Source organism: Charadrius vociferus, unplaced genomic scaffold (genome assembly GCF_000708025.1).
Source record: "Charadrius vociferus isolate BGI_N301 unplaced genomic scaffold, ASM70802v2 scaffold838, whole genome shotgun sequence".
NCBI classification, from domain to species: Eukaryota; Metazoa; Chordata; class Aves; order Charadriiformes; family Charadriidae; genus Charadrius; species Charadrius vociferus.
In genome coordinates, this window is record NW_009649487.1 from 403694 (window position 1) to 421618 (window position 17925).

Here is a 17925-nt window from a genome sequence, read left to right on the forward strand (position 1 = left end):
TTCTCTCAGGAGAGAATCAAATTAATCCTTTTGCTTTCATGTGCTAACTTCATAGCCTCTAGGTTTCTTTGCTAGGTCATGGGCTGACTCGACTTAAGACTATAAGTAGAGGTTATAAGTCTGCTTACCAATCAGTGAATTCAATCCCTATACTTTTCATTGACTGTTTTCTACTGTATTTAAAATACTCTGTTGTTTTGTTGGTTTTATATTTTAAAGCAGTTAAGACTTCTCAGAAATCTGCCTTTTTTACTATATTTGAAAAAAAGCGAGCATTACTGTGATCAGTCAAAGGGGTCTTCTTCCAAATTCTTAGATACTAAACATAGTAGTATAATCTCTTCTGCTGTGATACTGCAGTAAATGAGTAGGGCTCATTAATGCCGGGCACCAGTATAGGTTAGGGGTGGACCTGCTGGGAAGTAGCTCTGAGGAGAAGGATTTGGGGGTCCTGGTAGATAGTAAATTGTCAGTGAGCCAGCAGTGTGCCCTTGCTGCCAAAAAGGCCAATGGAATCCCGGGCTGCGTAGGGAAGAGTGTGGCCAGTAGCTCGAGGGAGGTCATTCTCCCCCTCTACTCGGCACTGGTGAGGCCACCACTGGAATACTGTGTCCAGTTTTGGGGTCCCGGAGAAGGCTGAGGGGAGACCTTATTATGGCATACACGTATCTAAAGGGGGGGTTGCAGGAGGATGGAGCCAGACTCTTCTTGGTGGTTCCCAGTGACAGGACGAGGGGCAGTGGGCACAAGTTGGAACAGAGGAAGTTCCGTTCCAACACACGGAAACACTTCTTTATGGTTGGGGTGGCAGAGCAGTGGCACAGGCTGCCCGGGGAGGGGGTGGAGTCCCTTCTCTGGAGATTGTCAAAACCCGCCTGGATGCAGTCCTGAGTGATGTGCTCTGGGCAGTCCTGCTTTAGCAGGGGAGTGGCACTAGATGATCTCTAGAGGTCCCTTCCAACTCTGAAAATTCTGTGATTCTGTAATGCCATTTTTTCTGCATTAGCGACTAATTTGAAAGTTTGTTGTGTTTTAGGTGGCAATGTGACAACATAAGTATCCTTCAATAGCTATGCCATTTATTAGAGATAATTAGAAATATTGCTGTATGAACCCTTAGAAGCTCTGAGAGCCCTACTGTTTATTTTTATCTGCATGTTCCAATCATGCTTTTAATTAAAGCATCAGACAGGACTTGCCTCTTTTCAAGAAGTCTCTGTTCTGTTCCAGAACACACTGCTTCAGCAGCTGGGAGTCGCCCCTTTTTCTGAAGGTCCGTGGCCTCTCTACATCCATCCTCAAAGTTTGTCGGTGCTCTCGCGACTTCTCCTGATTTGGCAGCATAAAGCCACTGCCCAGGGAGATCCTGATGTTCCAGAATGCCTTAAAGTTTGGGAAAGGTGAGATAACTTTGAGCTGAAAGTCGGTCATGCCTTACCTCTCACATTTTCTATCAAGTGAAAATTCTCTGGTACCAGTGTAACAAGTGTGTGTGTGTTCTCTGAGCGGTGATGGTACGTGATGCTTGGAGGAGCAGAGAGTCAGTCTTCTGTATTGCTGGAATCCTTCATGTAGAGCATAGGAAATGAAACCTAGAATCAGGATTTAAGTGGGTCGAGGCTGAATTACTTGCAGCAGTGCTGATTTTAAAAAGGGAAGATGAATGTCTTTATTTCAGTAGATTTCTGGTAGGTTCTGTTACGATGGTGCCAGAATTTTTCCTGTGTGCCATTACCTGAATGTGAAAGTCTCTGATAGGGTTCAGGTGACTTAAAGCTATAGTGGACAGCCTTTCCTGGGGGAACAAAAGTTCTCTCTCTCTCCCTTTGAACAATTTTTCATATTTTCCATCAATTGTATTTCCCGCTAATTGAATTTTTGTAGATTTTACTGTTTGCGTAGTCTCATTCCAGTACATAATGTAGTGAATAATTTGTGAAAGTGCCAGTATTAGAAGAATAAGCAGAAAAATATAGTTATGAAAATGTTTCTCTAACCTCTGGTTAAAGAGATTTTAAGGAGGGACCTAAGCAAGGAGAAAAGTAAACTTTACAAACTTCCTCTCCTGTTGTCAGGTTTGTGAGCACGCTGAAGCAAAATGCCTTGCAGGGGACTCTTCCCAGTGACACAGAAGATCTGAATGTTGAACATCTCCAGCTGCTGCTGCTTATTTTTCACAATTTCTCCGAGAGAGGCCGCAGATCTATCATGATGCTCTGTATCCAGACAATTGTGGAGCTGACAGTGAACATGGATACCCAGCAATGTTCTGTGCCACTTATTGTGGCACGCCTACTCTTGGTGTTTGACTACCTGCTCCATCAATATTCCAAGGCCCCCATGTACCTATTTGAACAGGTATGATTTTGAGATCGTGTTCTGGATATTTAATTGGTCACTCGGCAGAAATCTGTAACAGGCAATCATTTGGTGTGTTCTGGCATCTTCATGACCTTTGCGAGTAAATTGATTTTGATGTTGTTAGCGGCCTTTGGAGTTACAATGCGTGATTAACTACGGTTGGTGATTCCTAGCAACGTTCAGTTTGAGTGTAAATTCCTTGTGCAACTACTGTTCTAATAAATCCTGGTAAGGACAGGGTGAATGCCCGGCCTTATCTCTCAAAATCTTGAGTATTTGGGTGTTTAGGCACCGTATCACAAATACCTTGCATGCTGTGTCCTTGCTTTAGCTTGTCACTGTGGAGGTTTTTGGCACTTTTCTCATGAAAGGGATGCTAGTCTCTTTTGCGTAACTTTTTCAGTTGTTGGAAGCTTGACCATTGATTTAGGCTGCTCACTCCAGAATGAAAATCATCAGGTAGGGTCCAGGGCACCTGTCAGAAGCTGGGAATCACTGTGTTTTAGCAACAGGGTTGTCTGTATTTTATGGGTCTTTTTCTGTTGGGGGTGGTATTTTTTCCCCCTACCCCTTAATGACATGGGTGGTTTTCTGTTTGTTTTTTTTTAACCTAGGTGCAATATAATTTGCTGACTCCACCCATTGGCTGGGTGAGTGGATCCCAGGACAGTAGCAGGCGAACGTCTGTCCCAATTTATCATGGGTTTAAAGAAGTGGAAGAAAACTGGACTAAACACTGTTCATCAGGTAAGAAGGAAAACATAAGGAATTTTTTATTCCCAGATTTGCTTTACAAATAAATGAGAGCCCATCCTGTGCCCTGGTGTGGATAGCTCTTCCTGCTTTTGATGGGCATAGTTAAAATAGACAGATAAAAATGCATACAATGCACAAAAAATTGAATTAAACAAAATTATTGTTGTCTAGGAGTATACTACAAGTAATTCAAAATAAGTGTGTATTTGTTATGACTGCATGAGTAGGAAAACCTTGGCTGCATATACCATAGGTTAAGAGCATGTATAATGTGTCATGGAGGTAGTTTAGTGCAATCTGGTATTAGTCTTAAAATGTGAAAGGTTGTGGGGATGGAGGAGAGAGGATAGCTCAATACCGCATCAGTAAAACTGTCACTTTGAATATTATTCTCTGTCCTCATGTTCCAGATGCAGTTCCACAGCCCAGGTTCTACTGCATCCTGTCTCTAGAAGCTTCTGAAGATGATCTGAACCGACTAGATAGCACGGTATTGGGATTTCTGTTTTAAAGACCTTTCTGTAAGCCGTGAGGGCCATGTTGGTAGAAAATAGACAAGAAGGACAGACATGATGAAGCAGCCAGAGCAGAAATATTTCACCAAGTGGAGAAAAGAATAGTCTGAATAAGATACTAGGGGATTCCTTTTTGTGCCTCATTACATGTCAGGGAGGTCAGTATGCAAAATCTATGGAGACGTGTTGGACTACTTGTAGTAATGCTTGTGATTCCAATATGTACGGTATGACAGAGCGCCCTGTCGTATCCACATTTATCTTTCAGTGCTGCTGAAACATCTGAGACAAAGACAGGTGGCATTAGAGTTGCTTTCTCATCATTTTGTTCTGTGTTCTTCCTGGGTTTTGGTTCCTCGCTAAATTTGTTGTCAAGGTTATGGGCTTCCTTCATGTATGCTCCCTTATAAGCAGTTCATTTGTACTCTGACAGGGAGAGAAATGCCTGACAGAACTAACTTCCTTAAGGTTTTTTTTGCGTAGCTTTGGTCTATGTGTATTCTTAATACTTAAGAGAAGGGCTTGACTGCATATAAATGTGGAGCTGTGCAATTTGCAAAGCAGTGATCCTGACTTGTCATCTCTTGCAGGTTTGTGAGGTCCTTTTCTCTAAGACTATGAAGTATGATGAGCTTTACACAGCCCTGACTTCATTGCTTGCAGCTGGGTCACAGTTCGATACACTTAGGAGGAAAGAGAACAAAAACGTCACTGCACTGGTAAGACTGTGTTGCTGTAATGTTGACTGCGTTGAGGAATAACAAGTTTTCAAACTTAGTATTTTCAAGCAAAGTATTTAACTAAAGTATTCTCAGGATTGGTTGGAGTAATGGGGAACTTAAAAACCCCATAGCTAATGGTAGTATCTGTGGTGGTGGTACATCTCATACGAGTATTTAATTCATAACATGTTTTTGACTTGCATATGTCCCTGGTAATTCCAGGAAGTCTAGATAGAATATGATTAAGTAGGAAAAAAAAGTACAATCTTTCCTTTTTCTTTTGTCACGCTTCATTGTTGCATAATTTGTTGTAGAATATGACAGAAAGTCAGTCCAGCATGTGTTCATTTCATTTGGCACATTTACAGGAGCCTAGAGTCTCTGACGAGATACAATTTCAGTAGCTATAATGATTGAATCTGCAATCTTTCTTTATTAATTTGTCCAACTGTACTCCTGTTTAGGAAGCCTGTGCACTTCAGTACTACTTCTTGATCCTGTGGCGGATACTAGGGATTTTGCCTCCGTCCAAAAACTACATGAATCAATTGGCTATGAACACACCAGAGATGAGTGAATGTGATATTTTACACACGTTGCGCTGGTCCTCCCGTCTGCGAATCACGTCTTATGTCACGTGGATAAAGGTACAGCCTCATCTTTATAGGGGTGTTTTGTCATGTTGTTGATAGTAAGAATGTCAGTCTCTTGTTCTTCCACGCTGACTGCGTATGGATTTGTTAAGTGGGCGCTGTGGTGAGAACTGGGAACTTGTGTCTGTGTTTTCCCAAGTGTTTTAGCCTGGTAATTGGCTGAGTGGTTAATTATAGAGCACCTCTAAAATGTGACAGGTCTTTTTTTGGCATCTGTAGGATCACCTTACCAAGCAGGGCATGAAAGCTGACCATGCTGCTTCTCTCATTGAATTGGCCTCCAGCAAGTGCAGCTCAGTGAAGTATGATGTGGAAATAGCAGAGGAATATTTTGCTCGACAGGTAAGGTGGTGTGAATGTCATTGTGCACATGGAGCTTCTATTTTTGTGGAACGATTTGCACTTACTGTTGCGTCCCTTTGTATTTTAAGATATCTTCTTTCTGTGGTGTTGATTGCACAACTATTCTCCAACTGCACGAAGTTCCCAGTTTACAGTCCATTTACACCCTTGATGCTGCAATTTCCAAGATTCAGGTTTCTCTAGATGAGCACTTTTCCAAGCTAGCTGCAGAAACTGATCCACACAAGTCTTCAGAGATAACCAAGAACCTCCTGCCTGCTACGCTACAGCTTATTGACACTTACGCTACATTTACAAGGTACAGTCCTTAGGATCGCTAGTAGGAACGCAATTTTCTTCTGTGCGTAGGGCTTTCTTTGCATTTTGTTTCTTCTTTTCTTAGAGGTAGGTGCTTTTTGTTTTTGTAGTCCAGTGTAATTACTCTAACTTATGTCCTCTAGAGTGTCCATTGTTTTAAAAGAAGAATAAAAAGTAGCTTCTCAAGCCATGTATGGGAAGTTGTTGTTTCTAAGTAGGCTGCTTGTCCGATCTTTCAAGACTTTCTTGCAAGCTTGCAAAATCAGCTTTCCTCCAGAGATGAAACCTCCTCTTACCAGTCGAGGATAGTGCTACTTAAGGTTATTTCTCTGAGATAATATTGAGGCTGTCAGACCATCAAGAAAGAGAGGGGGTTTAATTCTTACATTAAGAGTCTGAAGTCTTCTAAACTCTCGTTAGAACCTATGTAGAAGAAAGTGAAAATAAATCAGCTTTTTCTTTTGAATGGGCTCTTTTTCCTGGTAAGTAGCTTAGAGGAGATAAAAGCCCAGAACTCCCTTAGTGGTTTAACATAAAGTATGGGGCAGAACTTCAGAAGTTTGCTTCCTTATCTGTCCCTATATTGACACACTTAGTTCTGAAATGCAGAGCTGTTTCCTGAAATAAATCCTTTCCATCTTGAACGCAGATCTTACTTGCTACGGAGCCTCTCTGAAGAGGGCTCCACTGAGAACAAACCCTCTGAAGAGAAGCTCCGAGGCTATGCTGCTGTCCTGGCCATTGGATCCAGCCGTTGCAAGTCTAATACTCTAGGTGAGGATAATGGGTAGTTCAGATTTCCTTCTCTCTGTAGGTGAAGCTTTCTGCAATGCTGCCCGCATTCAGCTTCAAAGCCATATGCTGGCTAATGTGTTCTTTTTCTCAACCACTCAGTATATATCAGCAGCAGACTGAGAAGTCTTTTCCTTGTAGAATTGTAACAATTAAAAGAGGGGAAAGCCTTGAAAGTAACTATCTTGTGTGCTTATCTGGCTTCTTGAAATGCTTTTATAACCGTGTTGGTGCTCCAGTGACATGGCATAATATGGGGAACTGTGAAATGTTGCTATGTTGAAGACTGCTGCAAATTAATATTTTTGCCATGTTTCTGGTTGTTTTAATAAAGTGAAAGAAGCTGGGAAGCTCTTGCAAACTTTAGGGATAATTTTGACTTGTAGAAAAGAATGAAACGAGCCTTTTTACAGCTCAACTTGCTGCAGTTGTGTCTTAATCAAATGATTTAGTTTTAAACAGTGTTGTAAATCACTCTGGTTTTCAATAGGACCCATGAAATTACTCAGTGACTTATGATTCTGTATTAATTGCAGGTCCAACACTTGTTCAGAACTTGCCATCAGCTGTGCAGACTTTATGTGAATCATGGAACAACATTCACACAAATGAGTTTCCAAACATTGGCTCATGGGTGAGTCCAGCCTCGTCGATTGATCTGGTGTGATCTTAGCTCCATAAATCGCTGGGAGTGGCAGGCAGCCTGTCTTTCTGGTAAAGATAAACGGTTCTGATTTTTGTGCATGTGTGTCTCAATCCTTAGCGGAATGCCTTTGCGAATGACACGATCCCGGCAGAAAGCTACATCAGTGCAGTTCAGGCCGCCCACCTTGGTACTCTCTGCAGCCAAAGTCTACCTCTTGCAGCTTCCCTAAAACACACCCTTCTCTCTCTGGTCAGACTCACTGGGGATCTCATTGTGTAAGTGATGTTTTTTGTATTACGTTCTTGCCATGCAGATCTGTTTGCTCTTCTAAATGTCTGTCTTTATCAGACTGTTCGGGTGGAACACTTAGTGAATTGGAGCTGTATTTTGAACTAAGCCTTTAATGGAGTTACTTCCAGTTTACATTTCCGAATTCTGAATGAATGAGAAATGGCCTTTCCATCTTGATCTGATATCTCTAAAAGTCAGACTCCCTGACAGAAACCTTTAGTGCTTTTTGTTGAATAAGGACTTGAAGAAACTGGGATATAAACTGAGACAATATTGATCTAACTAATTCATTTGTGGTTTTTTCTCATCAATGACTTGTGTGATGTTTTCAACGCATAAGGAAAAGTGAAATGAAAGAATGATTATTTTTTCTTTCCCAGGGACTTACTCTAAGATATTCTGAAACAAAAGAAGTAGCTGTTGACACTGCAGATGAGTCCAAAAGCCGTACTGTGTGATAGTATGGCTATCTAGGAAAATGTTGTAGCTGTATATATGCAAAAGTAACAAGGGTAGAGTTTTCCAAATGAGGACTGTTTTTCTGAGGGGAAACGTGGCTGGATCAGTGTATTTATCCTGGCTTTCTAAAAAGGGGTTTTATCACGGACTTCCATCCAGACTTGTGCCTTACTTGTGTGACTTCTGATTTATCCAACAAAGGTGTTCTTTGATACATTGTACAGAGACTTAACCTGTTTTCTTTTCTTTTCAAGCTGGTCAGATGATTTGAACCCGCCACAGGTGATTCATTCCCTATTGCCCCTCCTTTTGGAGACCAGCACAGAGAGCGTGGCAGAGATAAGCAGCAACTCCCTAGAAAGGATCTTGGGCCCTGCAGAATCAGATGAATTCCTGGCACGTGTTTACGAGAAATTGATCACAGGATGCTACAACATACTAGCTCATCACTCTGATCCAAACAGGTAACGGGCCATGTGGCTTGTAGTTCTCCTTCAAAAAAGCTGTATACAAGGAGTTACTACAGTGTGTTTAAACACCAGTGTCGGTTCTTGAAGAGCACAACAGAAAGGCAAAAAATCAGCTTATTTTACCTGTTGAAGACTTCTATACTTGTAAACTAAAAATACAAGATATTTTATTCACGTTACTGCAGTTTTCAGCACTGGCATTCAGGCAGGCAGTGTGGATTTTAATCGTCTCTTGTAACTCTGCATGGAGCATGTATATATTTGGATAGTTTTTTATTTAAGCAAATAGAAAATTATGTAAATACAAGCACAAAATCAAAGCTGAAGATGCCGACCTAACTTGCTTTATATTCCTTTGTCTCTGTTCTTGCTGTTCGTAAGGATGGCTAATCCCTGCTTTATCATAGCAAACTAGCCAGATTTGTGCTTCCCACCCCTTACTACTTACTACTGTGTGTAGAGAGGGAATAAGCTTGATGTGCAGATCTTGATTCCACCCATCTAAAACATAAAACCATTAGGCATGATGATGATGTTGCATCTTTTTAACACTGATCCTCTCTGGATGGAAGGTATTCAGAGGGAGATCTACTGCGCCTTCTGGTAGAGAATGTAAACATAATTGGATTTTACTTGCAGGGTGCGTTGTGGAGTGGGGATGAGCACAGGAGAGAATGGGGAGGAATAACACTAAAAGAGACTTAAAGTGTAAAAGGAGCAGCCGTGTAGAGGAATTTGTAATGTGAGGAGTCTGAAAGGTCTAGATTATTCTAGGTTTCTTCCCTACAGCATCATGTGCCACTTCATTTTCTGATAATTTGGTGGATTTGTTTCTATTTATGTATGTTTATTCATCAATTATTTTTCTCCTGTCTCTTGAAAGGAGAGCTGCTTTCAGCTAGCGGAAAATTTATTAGAACTGTATTAGCAAAATTGATCACTTCTTGGCTCTCAAAATTGTTGAAATTGCTCTTATATATTTTGATTTAATATGCATCTTTTGATCCTCAGTGGCCTGGATGAGTCCATCTTAGAGGAATGTTTGCAGCATCTGGAGAAACAGCTGGAAAGCAGCCAGGCCCGAAAAGCCATGGAGGAATTCTTTTCAGAAAGGTGAAGTCATCTTCAAAATTGTAGGCCAAGGACTTTATTTCTCTTCCTTTTTCTCTTAGCTTGTCACTGTCAACACCTAAGTGATGTTAATACCATTGTGCAGGAAAAGACAGAACCGTGTAAGGATAGGATGCCCTTCAAGCAGCACAGGAGAGTGTGAAAAGACTTTCTGTGTGGGAGAGGACTTAGGTTTTTGTCACTCCAAATACTAGATTCCGCGAGTCCTTATAGTGATCATTCGTGGGGAATCTTGTAAGATGATTGTTTTGTCAAAGGCATTATAAGGAGGTTTTTGAGAGATACCAGTCTCTAAGGCAGTTACAAAATCCCAAGTTCTCTCAGTGCTTCCTCAGGGGACTAGGTTGATAATTTTAATAGGCAAGAACATCTTGAGTTTTGCTTTGGAAACCAATACAAGCCCTTTTGTGACTTGATATGCAGAGAATACCGATACCCTACTCAGGACCTCATGAGATTTACAGGTTTTAGTCTGAGCTAAGAGTTTGCTTATTGTCTGAAAGCAATTTCTGTGGCTTGGCTGCTGCGCTGAGCAATATTGTACAAACTATTACCAATCTTAAATGTGAGGGCAGAGATAACAAAGCGTAAATGAAAAAAAGGAACGAGTTGTCTGTTACAAAGCTGACTTAATTTCACGCTTCCATGTAGTGGAGAACTGGTCCAGATCATGATGGCGACAGCCAATGAGAACCTCTCAGCGAAGTTCTGTAACAGGGTGCTGAAATTTTTCACCAAGCTCTTCCAGCTAAGTAAGTGTTGAATCTCTTCTGTCCTGCCTTTGTCCACCTTATAATGTTCTTGTATTAGACTGCGATATGAAGATGCTTGAAAGAAAAGCTGTAAAGAAAGTGGAGTGACAGCTTCACACTTTTAATGGAAAGCCATCTTCAAGCACATTCATTGTAGCATCCATCTATCACTCACTAGTAATTTTCTCCACCAGCTGAGAAGAGTCCCAACCCCAGCCTGTTGCGACTTTGTGGCTCTTTGGCTCAGCTGGCTTGTGTGGAGCCTGTTCGGCTCCAGGCCTGGTTAACCAGGATGACCATGTCCCCACCCAAAGATTCAGATCAACTGGACGTTGTGCAAGAGAACAGGCAGCTGCTGCAACTGTTGACAACTTACATTGTTCGGGAAAACAGGTGAAGTACAGCCTTTGGCATTTCTTTTGTGTGCTGTTCAGTTCTTTTGTTCTGTAGATGTGCAAATTACTTGAGTTGCTGATGGCTTCTTGTTGCCAGCTTTCAAATGAAGTGATGGGGGCAGTTGCTGTGTCAGTGCTCTTGTGATGTGGAGCTTAGCTGTATTTCAGTGGGTGATGTACCTTCTCTGAAACTTTCTTCTTTTTCATTAGCCAAGTCGGAGAAGGCGTGTGCACTGTTCTACTGAGTACTCTAATACCTATGGCAACAGAAATGTTGGCCAACGGTGATGGCACGGGCTTTCCTGAACTGATGGTCGTGATGGCAACTTTGGCTAGTGCAGGACAAGGTGCGGGACACCTCCAGCTTCATGGTGCTGCTGTTGATTGGCTAGGCAGATGGTAAGAGCGAACTGTATACTGTTGTTTGTTCTTTTGCATCACTTAGGCTGATTTTTTGTTTAGGTTTGGTTTTTTTTCTGGTAATTTGGGGATAGAAGTTCGTATTTACGGATACATACTTATTTTTTAGTTTATTGTTTGGAATATAAAGTGTCTGAGAGAGGCTGATCTGTGTCTCCCCATTAAAAACAACTATGTATTTTCTTTGTCTTTCCCACTCTTGATAGTTTAATTACTGCATGTCTAAGTTTGCTGTTGCTAATCTAAAGCAAGCTGAATGCTTGAAGCTGTTGGTGAGAACTGAGTTTATACTTCCCAAAGACTGTTAGTTGTAATGGCCTTCTCTACTGTTTTGTGTTACAGCAAGAAATACCTGTCTCAAAAGAATGTGGTAGAAAAAATGAATGCAAACGTCATGCAAGGGAAGGTAAGACATGTGCTTAGTGCTTAACTTGCAGGAATAAATCTCAGGCATGAGCTGTATCAGCTGTCTTCTTTTGGTTGCACAGTGGGAGTTCTGAAGGAATTTGGTCAGGGGGACTGTTATGTTTTCTTGCCCTACAGCAGCTATTCTGGGATCTAAATATTGCTTCTCTTTTTCATTCACCTCTATAGCATGTGACTATCCTGGAGTGTACGTGCCATATTGTCTCTTACCTGGCCGATGTCACTAATGCACTGAGCCAGAGCAGTGGCCAAGGACCAAGTCATCTTTCTGTTGATGGAGAGGAGCGGGCGATTGAGGTGGATTCGGACTGGGTGGAAGAGTTGGCAGTGGAGGAGGAGGATTCTCAAGCTGAAGATTCGGTAGGCAATAGTTGCAGTTAACGCTGCAAATGAGATGATTTATTTTGCAGCTTCCAAATCAGAATTACTCAGGTTATAAGTTAAGATTTCGTTGTTCTTGTTTATTCCTAATGTGAGACTGAATGAAGAACCCTAGTTGCTAGATCTGGAAGAGAATGTGTGTCATTTGTGCCTACATCTGTTGACTTTGGGATGTCAACAAAAGTTGAAAGTGGGGATTTTTAGAAAACAAAAAGGAAGAAGTGGAGTAAGATGGGTTTGTTCCTGCTGGTTTGTTTGTCAGTTACTAGCTTTTCTATCAACAAGCAACTTACAGTAGGCTTTTAAGTGGGGAAAAAAAGCTGTTATTAATGCATTCTTTAAAATTTATCATCCCAAAATATTATTTTTGTTGCTTTTTTCTCTTTATTGATTTACTCTTTTGAGTTGCTATAAAATGTTGCCATCTCCTCTTTCCACGTGGTTGGATACCAGCTGCCTTCTTTTAGCTAGGTGGTGCTTAACTTGCTGTTCTTAAAATGCGCGTTTAGTGTCTGAGTATTCTGTACAACATGCCTTTACTGTAGGTGCAGTTATAACACCCTTCTAAACCAACTTTCTTCATGACAGGATGAAGATTCTCTTTGTAATAAACTCTGTACCTTCACCATCACACAGAAAGAGTTCATGAATCAACATTGGTAAGAATCTCAAACCTGTTCTCAGAATTTCAGACTGATGTTTCTGCCCCTGAGAAGGAAACAGTCTGTGGACAGCAGTCTGTGGAGCCTTCCCGAGGCACTGTATTTTTTAGCTCATATGGCTTATTTTATGCAGGTATCACTGTCACACTTGCAAGATGGTTGATGGGGTTGGTGTTTGCACAGTTTGTGCTAAAGTGTGTCACAAGGATCATGAGATTTCTTATGCCAAATACGGATCATTCTTCTGTGACTGTGGAGCCAAGGAAGATGGCAGTTGCTTGGTAAAGTGTCTTCATGTCAACATACAAGCTGTGATTTCTTGAGTTTTTAAGGTTTTGCAGAGGCCTCTGTTCTGCAATAAGTTACGTCATGATACGAGTGCATAAGAGTCCTAAGACTTGAAGGCTTTGGTGTTATAACGACCCCTCTTGCCTGGCAATTATTTTGATTTTCACCAAATAAGTGCATTGGCAAATCTCTGTCCTAGTGACTACTGGGATTCCACCTGCCTTTACAGAATTTGCAAGTTAGCTTAAGCTACGCAGCAGTCAGATACCACCTTTTCCTATGTTTTCCACAGGAAGCAAACAAAGTAACTTAATTTTTTTTGAAGTAATTAAGTAATCTTAATTTTTTTCTAATACTTGGGTGGAGCGTGGCATGCAGGATACTGTTGTGTTATTTCTTTAAAATTGCAGTCTAAGACAATTGCACTCTATTTCTTTAAAATGACATTAATCTTGCTGCTATTACAATCTGTTTTCCTTTTGTCAGTGGTAAAGTGGAGTCTGGTTTGGGCTTTCAGCATTGCTGTGTTATTCACAGGCTTTGGTGAAGAGAACTCCCAGCAGTGGTATGAGCTCTACCATGAAAGAATCCGCCTTCCAGAGTGAGCCCAGAGTGCCCGAGAGTGTCATTCGACATGCAAGCACCTCTCCTGCAGAGAAAGCCAAGGTCGCCATCAGTGAGGGGAAGGGCCCCGATGAAGAAAAACCCAAGAAGAGCAGCCTGTGTCGAAATGTTGAGGGCTGTCGAGAGGAATTGCAGTCCCAGGTATAATTATCAGCTAGCTGTTCAAAGAAGACAGTTTATGATGAGTATCTTAGGCTGTCTGTGTTGGTTATCTGCCAAGTAGTTTGATTTTTATGCTCTTCTTTATGATAAGAGGCATCATAAAAGTGGCATCAGGCTTAAAAACTGATTGACGTGCAGCTCTTGTAAAGAATTCCAGCGGGAGCATCACTTGCTGTATCTGTTTCTTGTAGGCCAACTTCTCCTTTGCACCTTTGGTGCTGGACATGCTGAATTTCCTGATGGATGCCATTCAGATAAACTTCCAGCAAGCTTCAGCCATGGGGAGCAGCAGTCGTGCACAGCAAGCCCTCAATGAGCTACATACTTTGGATAAGTCCGTAGAAATGACAGATCAGTTGATGGTATGATACTAAAGGAGGGGTTAGATTATGGATGGGTGGGATCACTTTTAAACAGGAAAATTTCAGTGACACACTTTTCTGTGCTTTTACTAATGACTCAGGTCCCAACTCTTGGCTCTCAAGAAGGTGCTTTTGAGAACGTCCGCATGAATTACAGTGGTGACCAGGGCCAGACGATCCGGCAGCTGATCAGTGCTCATGTGCTGAGGCGGGTGGCGATGTGTGTGCTGTCGTCCCCGCATGGACGTCGGCAGCACCTGGCTGTGAGTCACGAAAAGGGCAAGGTGAGTTCTCTAACTCTGTAGAGAATGTCTGTAAAGACTGTAAAGGGAAACGAAGCAGCCTTAGAGCAGTGAACAACAAGCAGAATATAATTTGGGCTGCATGTCCCCAGATCTGGGTCTTCTGTAAAGTATTGCATAGCTTAGAAAAACCTCACATTCTTCAGAGAAAAGAATTCTTGCGGCAGAAACAGTGAAAACTCTGAAGACACAGTCATAGAACTGAAATTGAAATGCCTTTTTCACATTGATTGTAAAGTTGGGTAGCTAAGTTCATTTTGTTCTGCAGATTACAGTCCTTCAGCTCTCGGCATTGCTGAAACAAGCGGACTCCAGCAAAAGAAAATTGACCCTTACTCGCCTTGCGTCTGCACCTGTTCCGTTTACAGTGCTGAGCCTGACTGGAAACCCCTGCAAGGAGGACTACCTAGCCGTGTGTGGACTGAAAGTAAGCACCTGACAAACCCAGTTCTAGGTGATTGGAAACATCAGCTCAAAACCAGCTGTGTTTCTTTCCTCTGAGGAGCTAGTGCAGGGCTGGCTCCAAAGCTAATTTTAGCTTAGGAATCACTTCCCCACTAGATATGTGAAGTAAAAGAAGCAGGACCTGTATGAGTGATATAGTAAATAAAGCAGTGCTTCAAAATAGTACTTCTTATTGTATTTCAGCCAATTTTACTTTGAGATAGGAGTCAAGGTTTGGTCACATCAAACTCAGTGTTAGAACTAGTGTTTTGTAGTAAGGACTACTTTTTTTTGATATTTTCCCAAATTTAGATTCAGCTTTCACAGTGCAGCATCCACAAATTTATTATTTAACTAAGAAACAGATGGACTCTGTGTGGTTTTGGTTTGAGTTTTGTTTGGTTTTTTTTACAAACTTTCATGTCATTCGTCTTAAGTGCAAGAATTTTAGATTCTTCCTCTCTGGATCATTATTGGTACTAAGAGGAATGCTGGCTTTTAGCTCCGTTCTTGGCTTGAAATGTTTATAGATATTTTGTTCTAATATTTGACAAATTTTTTTTCATTACTCCAGGACTGCCATGTGTTAACATTCAGCAGCTCTGGATCAGTCTCTGATCATTTGGTACTTCATCCTCAACTAGCCACTGGAAATTTCATCATTAAAGCTGTGTGGCTGCCAGGATCTCAAACAGAGCTTGCTATTGTGACTGCAGACTTTGTGAAGGTATGTGTGGTCATAAGCTATGGATGATACGTCTTCTTTCAGACATTAGATTCTGGATCTTTGCAGAGTTGCATGTGGAAGAATGGGATAATATTCTTACTTAGAAATAAATTGGAAATATAAATTTGTGATGTTTGGCTACTGTTGTCATAAGAAAAAGCAAACCCAAAGAACTCAAAGAGCAAAAAAAATGAACTGTAACATCTAATAGGCATTCCCTTGTCTCAACTTTTGACCATTTGCATTCTTTTGTATCGTAGCAGTTAACTATTTTTTTGATTCTTCCCACAGATTTATGATCTCTCTGTAGATGCCTTGAGTCCAACTTTCTACTTCCTCCTACCAAGTTCCAAAATCAGGGATGTCACTTTCCTTTTCAACGAGGAGGGGAAGAACATAATAGTGATCATGTCTTCTGCTGGGTACATCTATACACAGCTCATGGAAGAGGCGAGCAGCGCCCAGCACGGACCGTTCTATGTCACCAATGTGCTTGAAGTCAATCACGAGGACCTAAAGGTACTGGTGACTTCCCTTTCTTGTAGCATGTGCTGCAATGGGTTTCTTTTTTTTTTTTTTTTGGTGTGTCTTACATTTGATGGCAGAAGTTTGCTTTTTTCCTTTTTTTTTTTTTCTCCTTTTAAGCTCCCTGATCTAGATCAATGAGCTTGCCATTCCTTTAAAGATAGAAATATCCTTGCAGTGAAAGGGGGTGGGGGTGAAAATTAAACCCCTTGATCCTTTCATCTAGAAAATGGAGCATGTTTTCCATGGCTGGCTCAGAAGTCATGCCCAGCAGGATTTCTCAGCGGGGAGATGGCTTCAGAGCAGTGCTGTTCTCAGAGCGAGACACTCCATAAGTGCAGTAACCAGAATCGATAAAGTCACTGACCATTGCTGGGGCTGCAGAGGTGGAGTGAGCCTTTGTTTCTGGTCAGTAGCAGCTCTGCAGTCTTGGGGGTAACTTTTAAAATCTGTCCACATTTCACTTGGTGTTTTCACCCCAGCCTGCTCCAAAACAGGGGAATAGATGAGAAGGAGGCCCTCAGGAAAGCTCTTTTATGAGCTGGGAACATGGGGAGTGCTCCATGTGAGATTGTCATACAACATTCAAGCACAGAGATGCGGTAGCTGAGGGCGCTACCTACAGCCTACAGGTATGCAATCTCAGTATCCCCTTCAAAAGCCTTTGAAGTATCTGATGGATGAGTTCACCAAGGAGTTGAGCTTAGAAAATTGTCATTTAAGGCTGCGTTCTCTCACTGGTGGGGAGGGGGTGGGGGAGAGGCTTTTGGAATAATTCCATCGTGAGAAGTGTAAAAGCCTGACAGTGTTTTAGAGGATGTGTGTTTATCCTAAATGTCGTTGTTTCTCTCTGATCCCCCAGGACAGTAACGGCCAGGTAGCAGGAGGCGGTGTGTCGGTGTATTACTCCCATGTGCTACAGATGTTGTTCTTCAGTTACTGCCAAGGCAAATCCTTTGCAGCCACCATCAGCCGAGCCAATCTGGAAGTGCAGCGGCTATTCCCAATTAACATAAAGAGGTGAGGCTTGTGTGGAAAGCTCTGCTGAAGTTTTAATTTCTGTTTATTATTTTCCTGGTTTGAGGATATCACTAATCACTAATAAATATTAGTGATTGATCATAACATCCCAGCTCTGAATGGCCAAAGCTTGTGGTGAAGATCCCTTTTTGACTGAATATTTCTTGCCACTTTTCACATTGCTTCTGCCCTAATTGCAGGATGATTTGAAACCAAAGCTGGCTTTTTTGGCAGTGGGGAACGTATACATTTTTTCTTCCCACTAGGATTTCACAGCAGAAAGGTGGCTTCAGAGCGGCCTTGCTGCACAGTGCGGAGCTGCTACTGGTGCAGCAGCTGGAACCGATGGGATTACCCACCCTCGTGGAGGCTGCAGAGCAGGAAGCCTTTGTTTCCTTTCGGCACCAGTACTGCAGTGGACCTTGTGTATTGTGCATATTAAGGCTAATTTTCAGGCTCCCTTGAGGGAAACCAATCTCTTATACTATGAATGTGGCAAGAAAAAAGCTGTTCTGTCATCTGTTCTGACAAGCAGAGCTGGGCATTTAGGCCACAGACTCTTCACAAGCCTGATGCAAAGCTACTGTCGTGAGTAGGCTCTGCAGAAGCGTCAGGTTCCGAGAGCTCCCTAGCCCCAGTCGAGTTTGGCTTCATCTTTTTGCAGCTTTGTTTTTTTTCTAGTGAGCAGAGTCACACAGATTCTCCTGCATTGGCCTTTGCTTAGCACAGCTGCGTGTGTTGAAACATGGAACTGTGCATCTGTTCAGATAAAAAGAAGGCTGAAAAACATTGCAAAATTACTCCCTTGTGTTTGGGCATAAGATATTACTAAGTGTCTTTCCTCAAGTTTTCAGGGTGGAGATCGGAGCTGTGAATTGGGATGCTCATGCCTTCTGCCCACTCAAGTGATGGTCTTGGGTTTCTCATGTATAAACTGAGCACTGATGTTCCTGTCTTTTGTTTAAAGCAGTTCTTTGAA

General features: G+C 41.9%; 1 protein-coding gene across 1 annotated transcript in view; it reads left to right on the forward strand.

Annotated features, from left to right (window-relative positions):
* Positions 1-17925, forward strand: part of UBR4 (ubiquitin protein ligase E3 component n-recognin 4) — a 79636-nt gene that overhangs the window by 13234 nt on the left and 48477 nt on the right. Inside the window, 27 exon segments of the mRNA XM_009889995.1 lie at positions 1231-1400; positions 2076-2358; positions 2976-3108; positions 3528-3607; positions 4223-4351; positions 4819-5001; positions 5227-5349; positions 5439-5668; positions 6317-6441; positions 6996-7093; positions 7223-7380; positions 8110-8319; positions 9337-9438; positions 10108-10208; positions 10403-10601; positions 10814-11002; positions 11366-11429; positions 11618-11809; positions 12419-12489; positions 12626-12773; positions 13318-13545; positions 13758-13928; positions 14030-14212; positions 14499-14657; positions 15249-15401; positions 15693-15920; positions 16789-16946. Coding sequence (XP_009888297.1) covers positions 1231-1400; positions 2076-2358; positions 2976-3108; positions 3528-3607; positions 4223-4351; positions 4819-5001; positions 5227-5349; positions 5439-5668; positions 6317-6441; positions 6996-7093; positions 7223-7380; positions 8110-8319; positions 9337-9438; positions 10108-10208; positions 10403-10601; positions 10814-11002; positions 11366-11429; positions 11618-11809; positions 12419-12489; positions 12626-12773; positions 13318-13545; positions 13758-13928; positions 14030-14212; positions 14499-14657; positions 15249-15401; positions 15693-15920; positions 16789-16946 — 4268 coding nt within the window.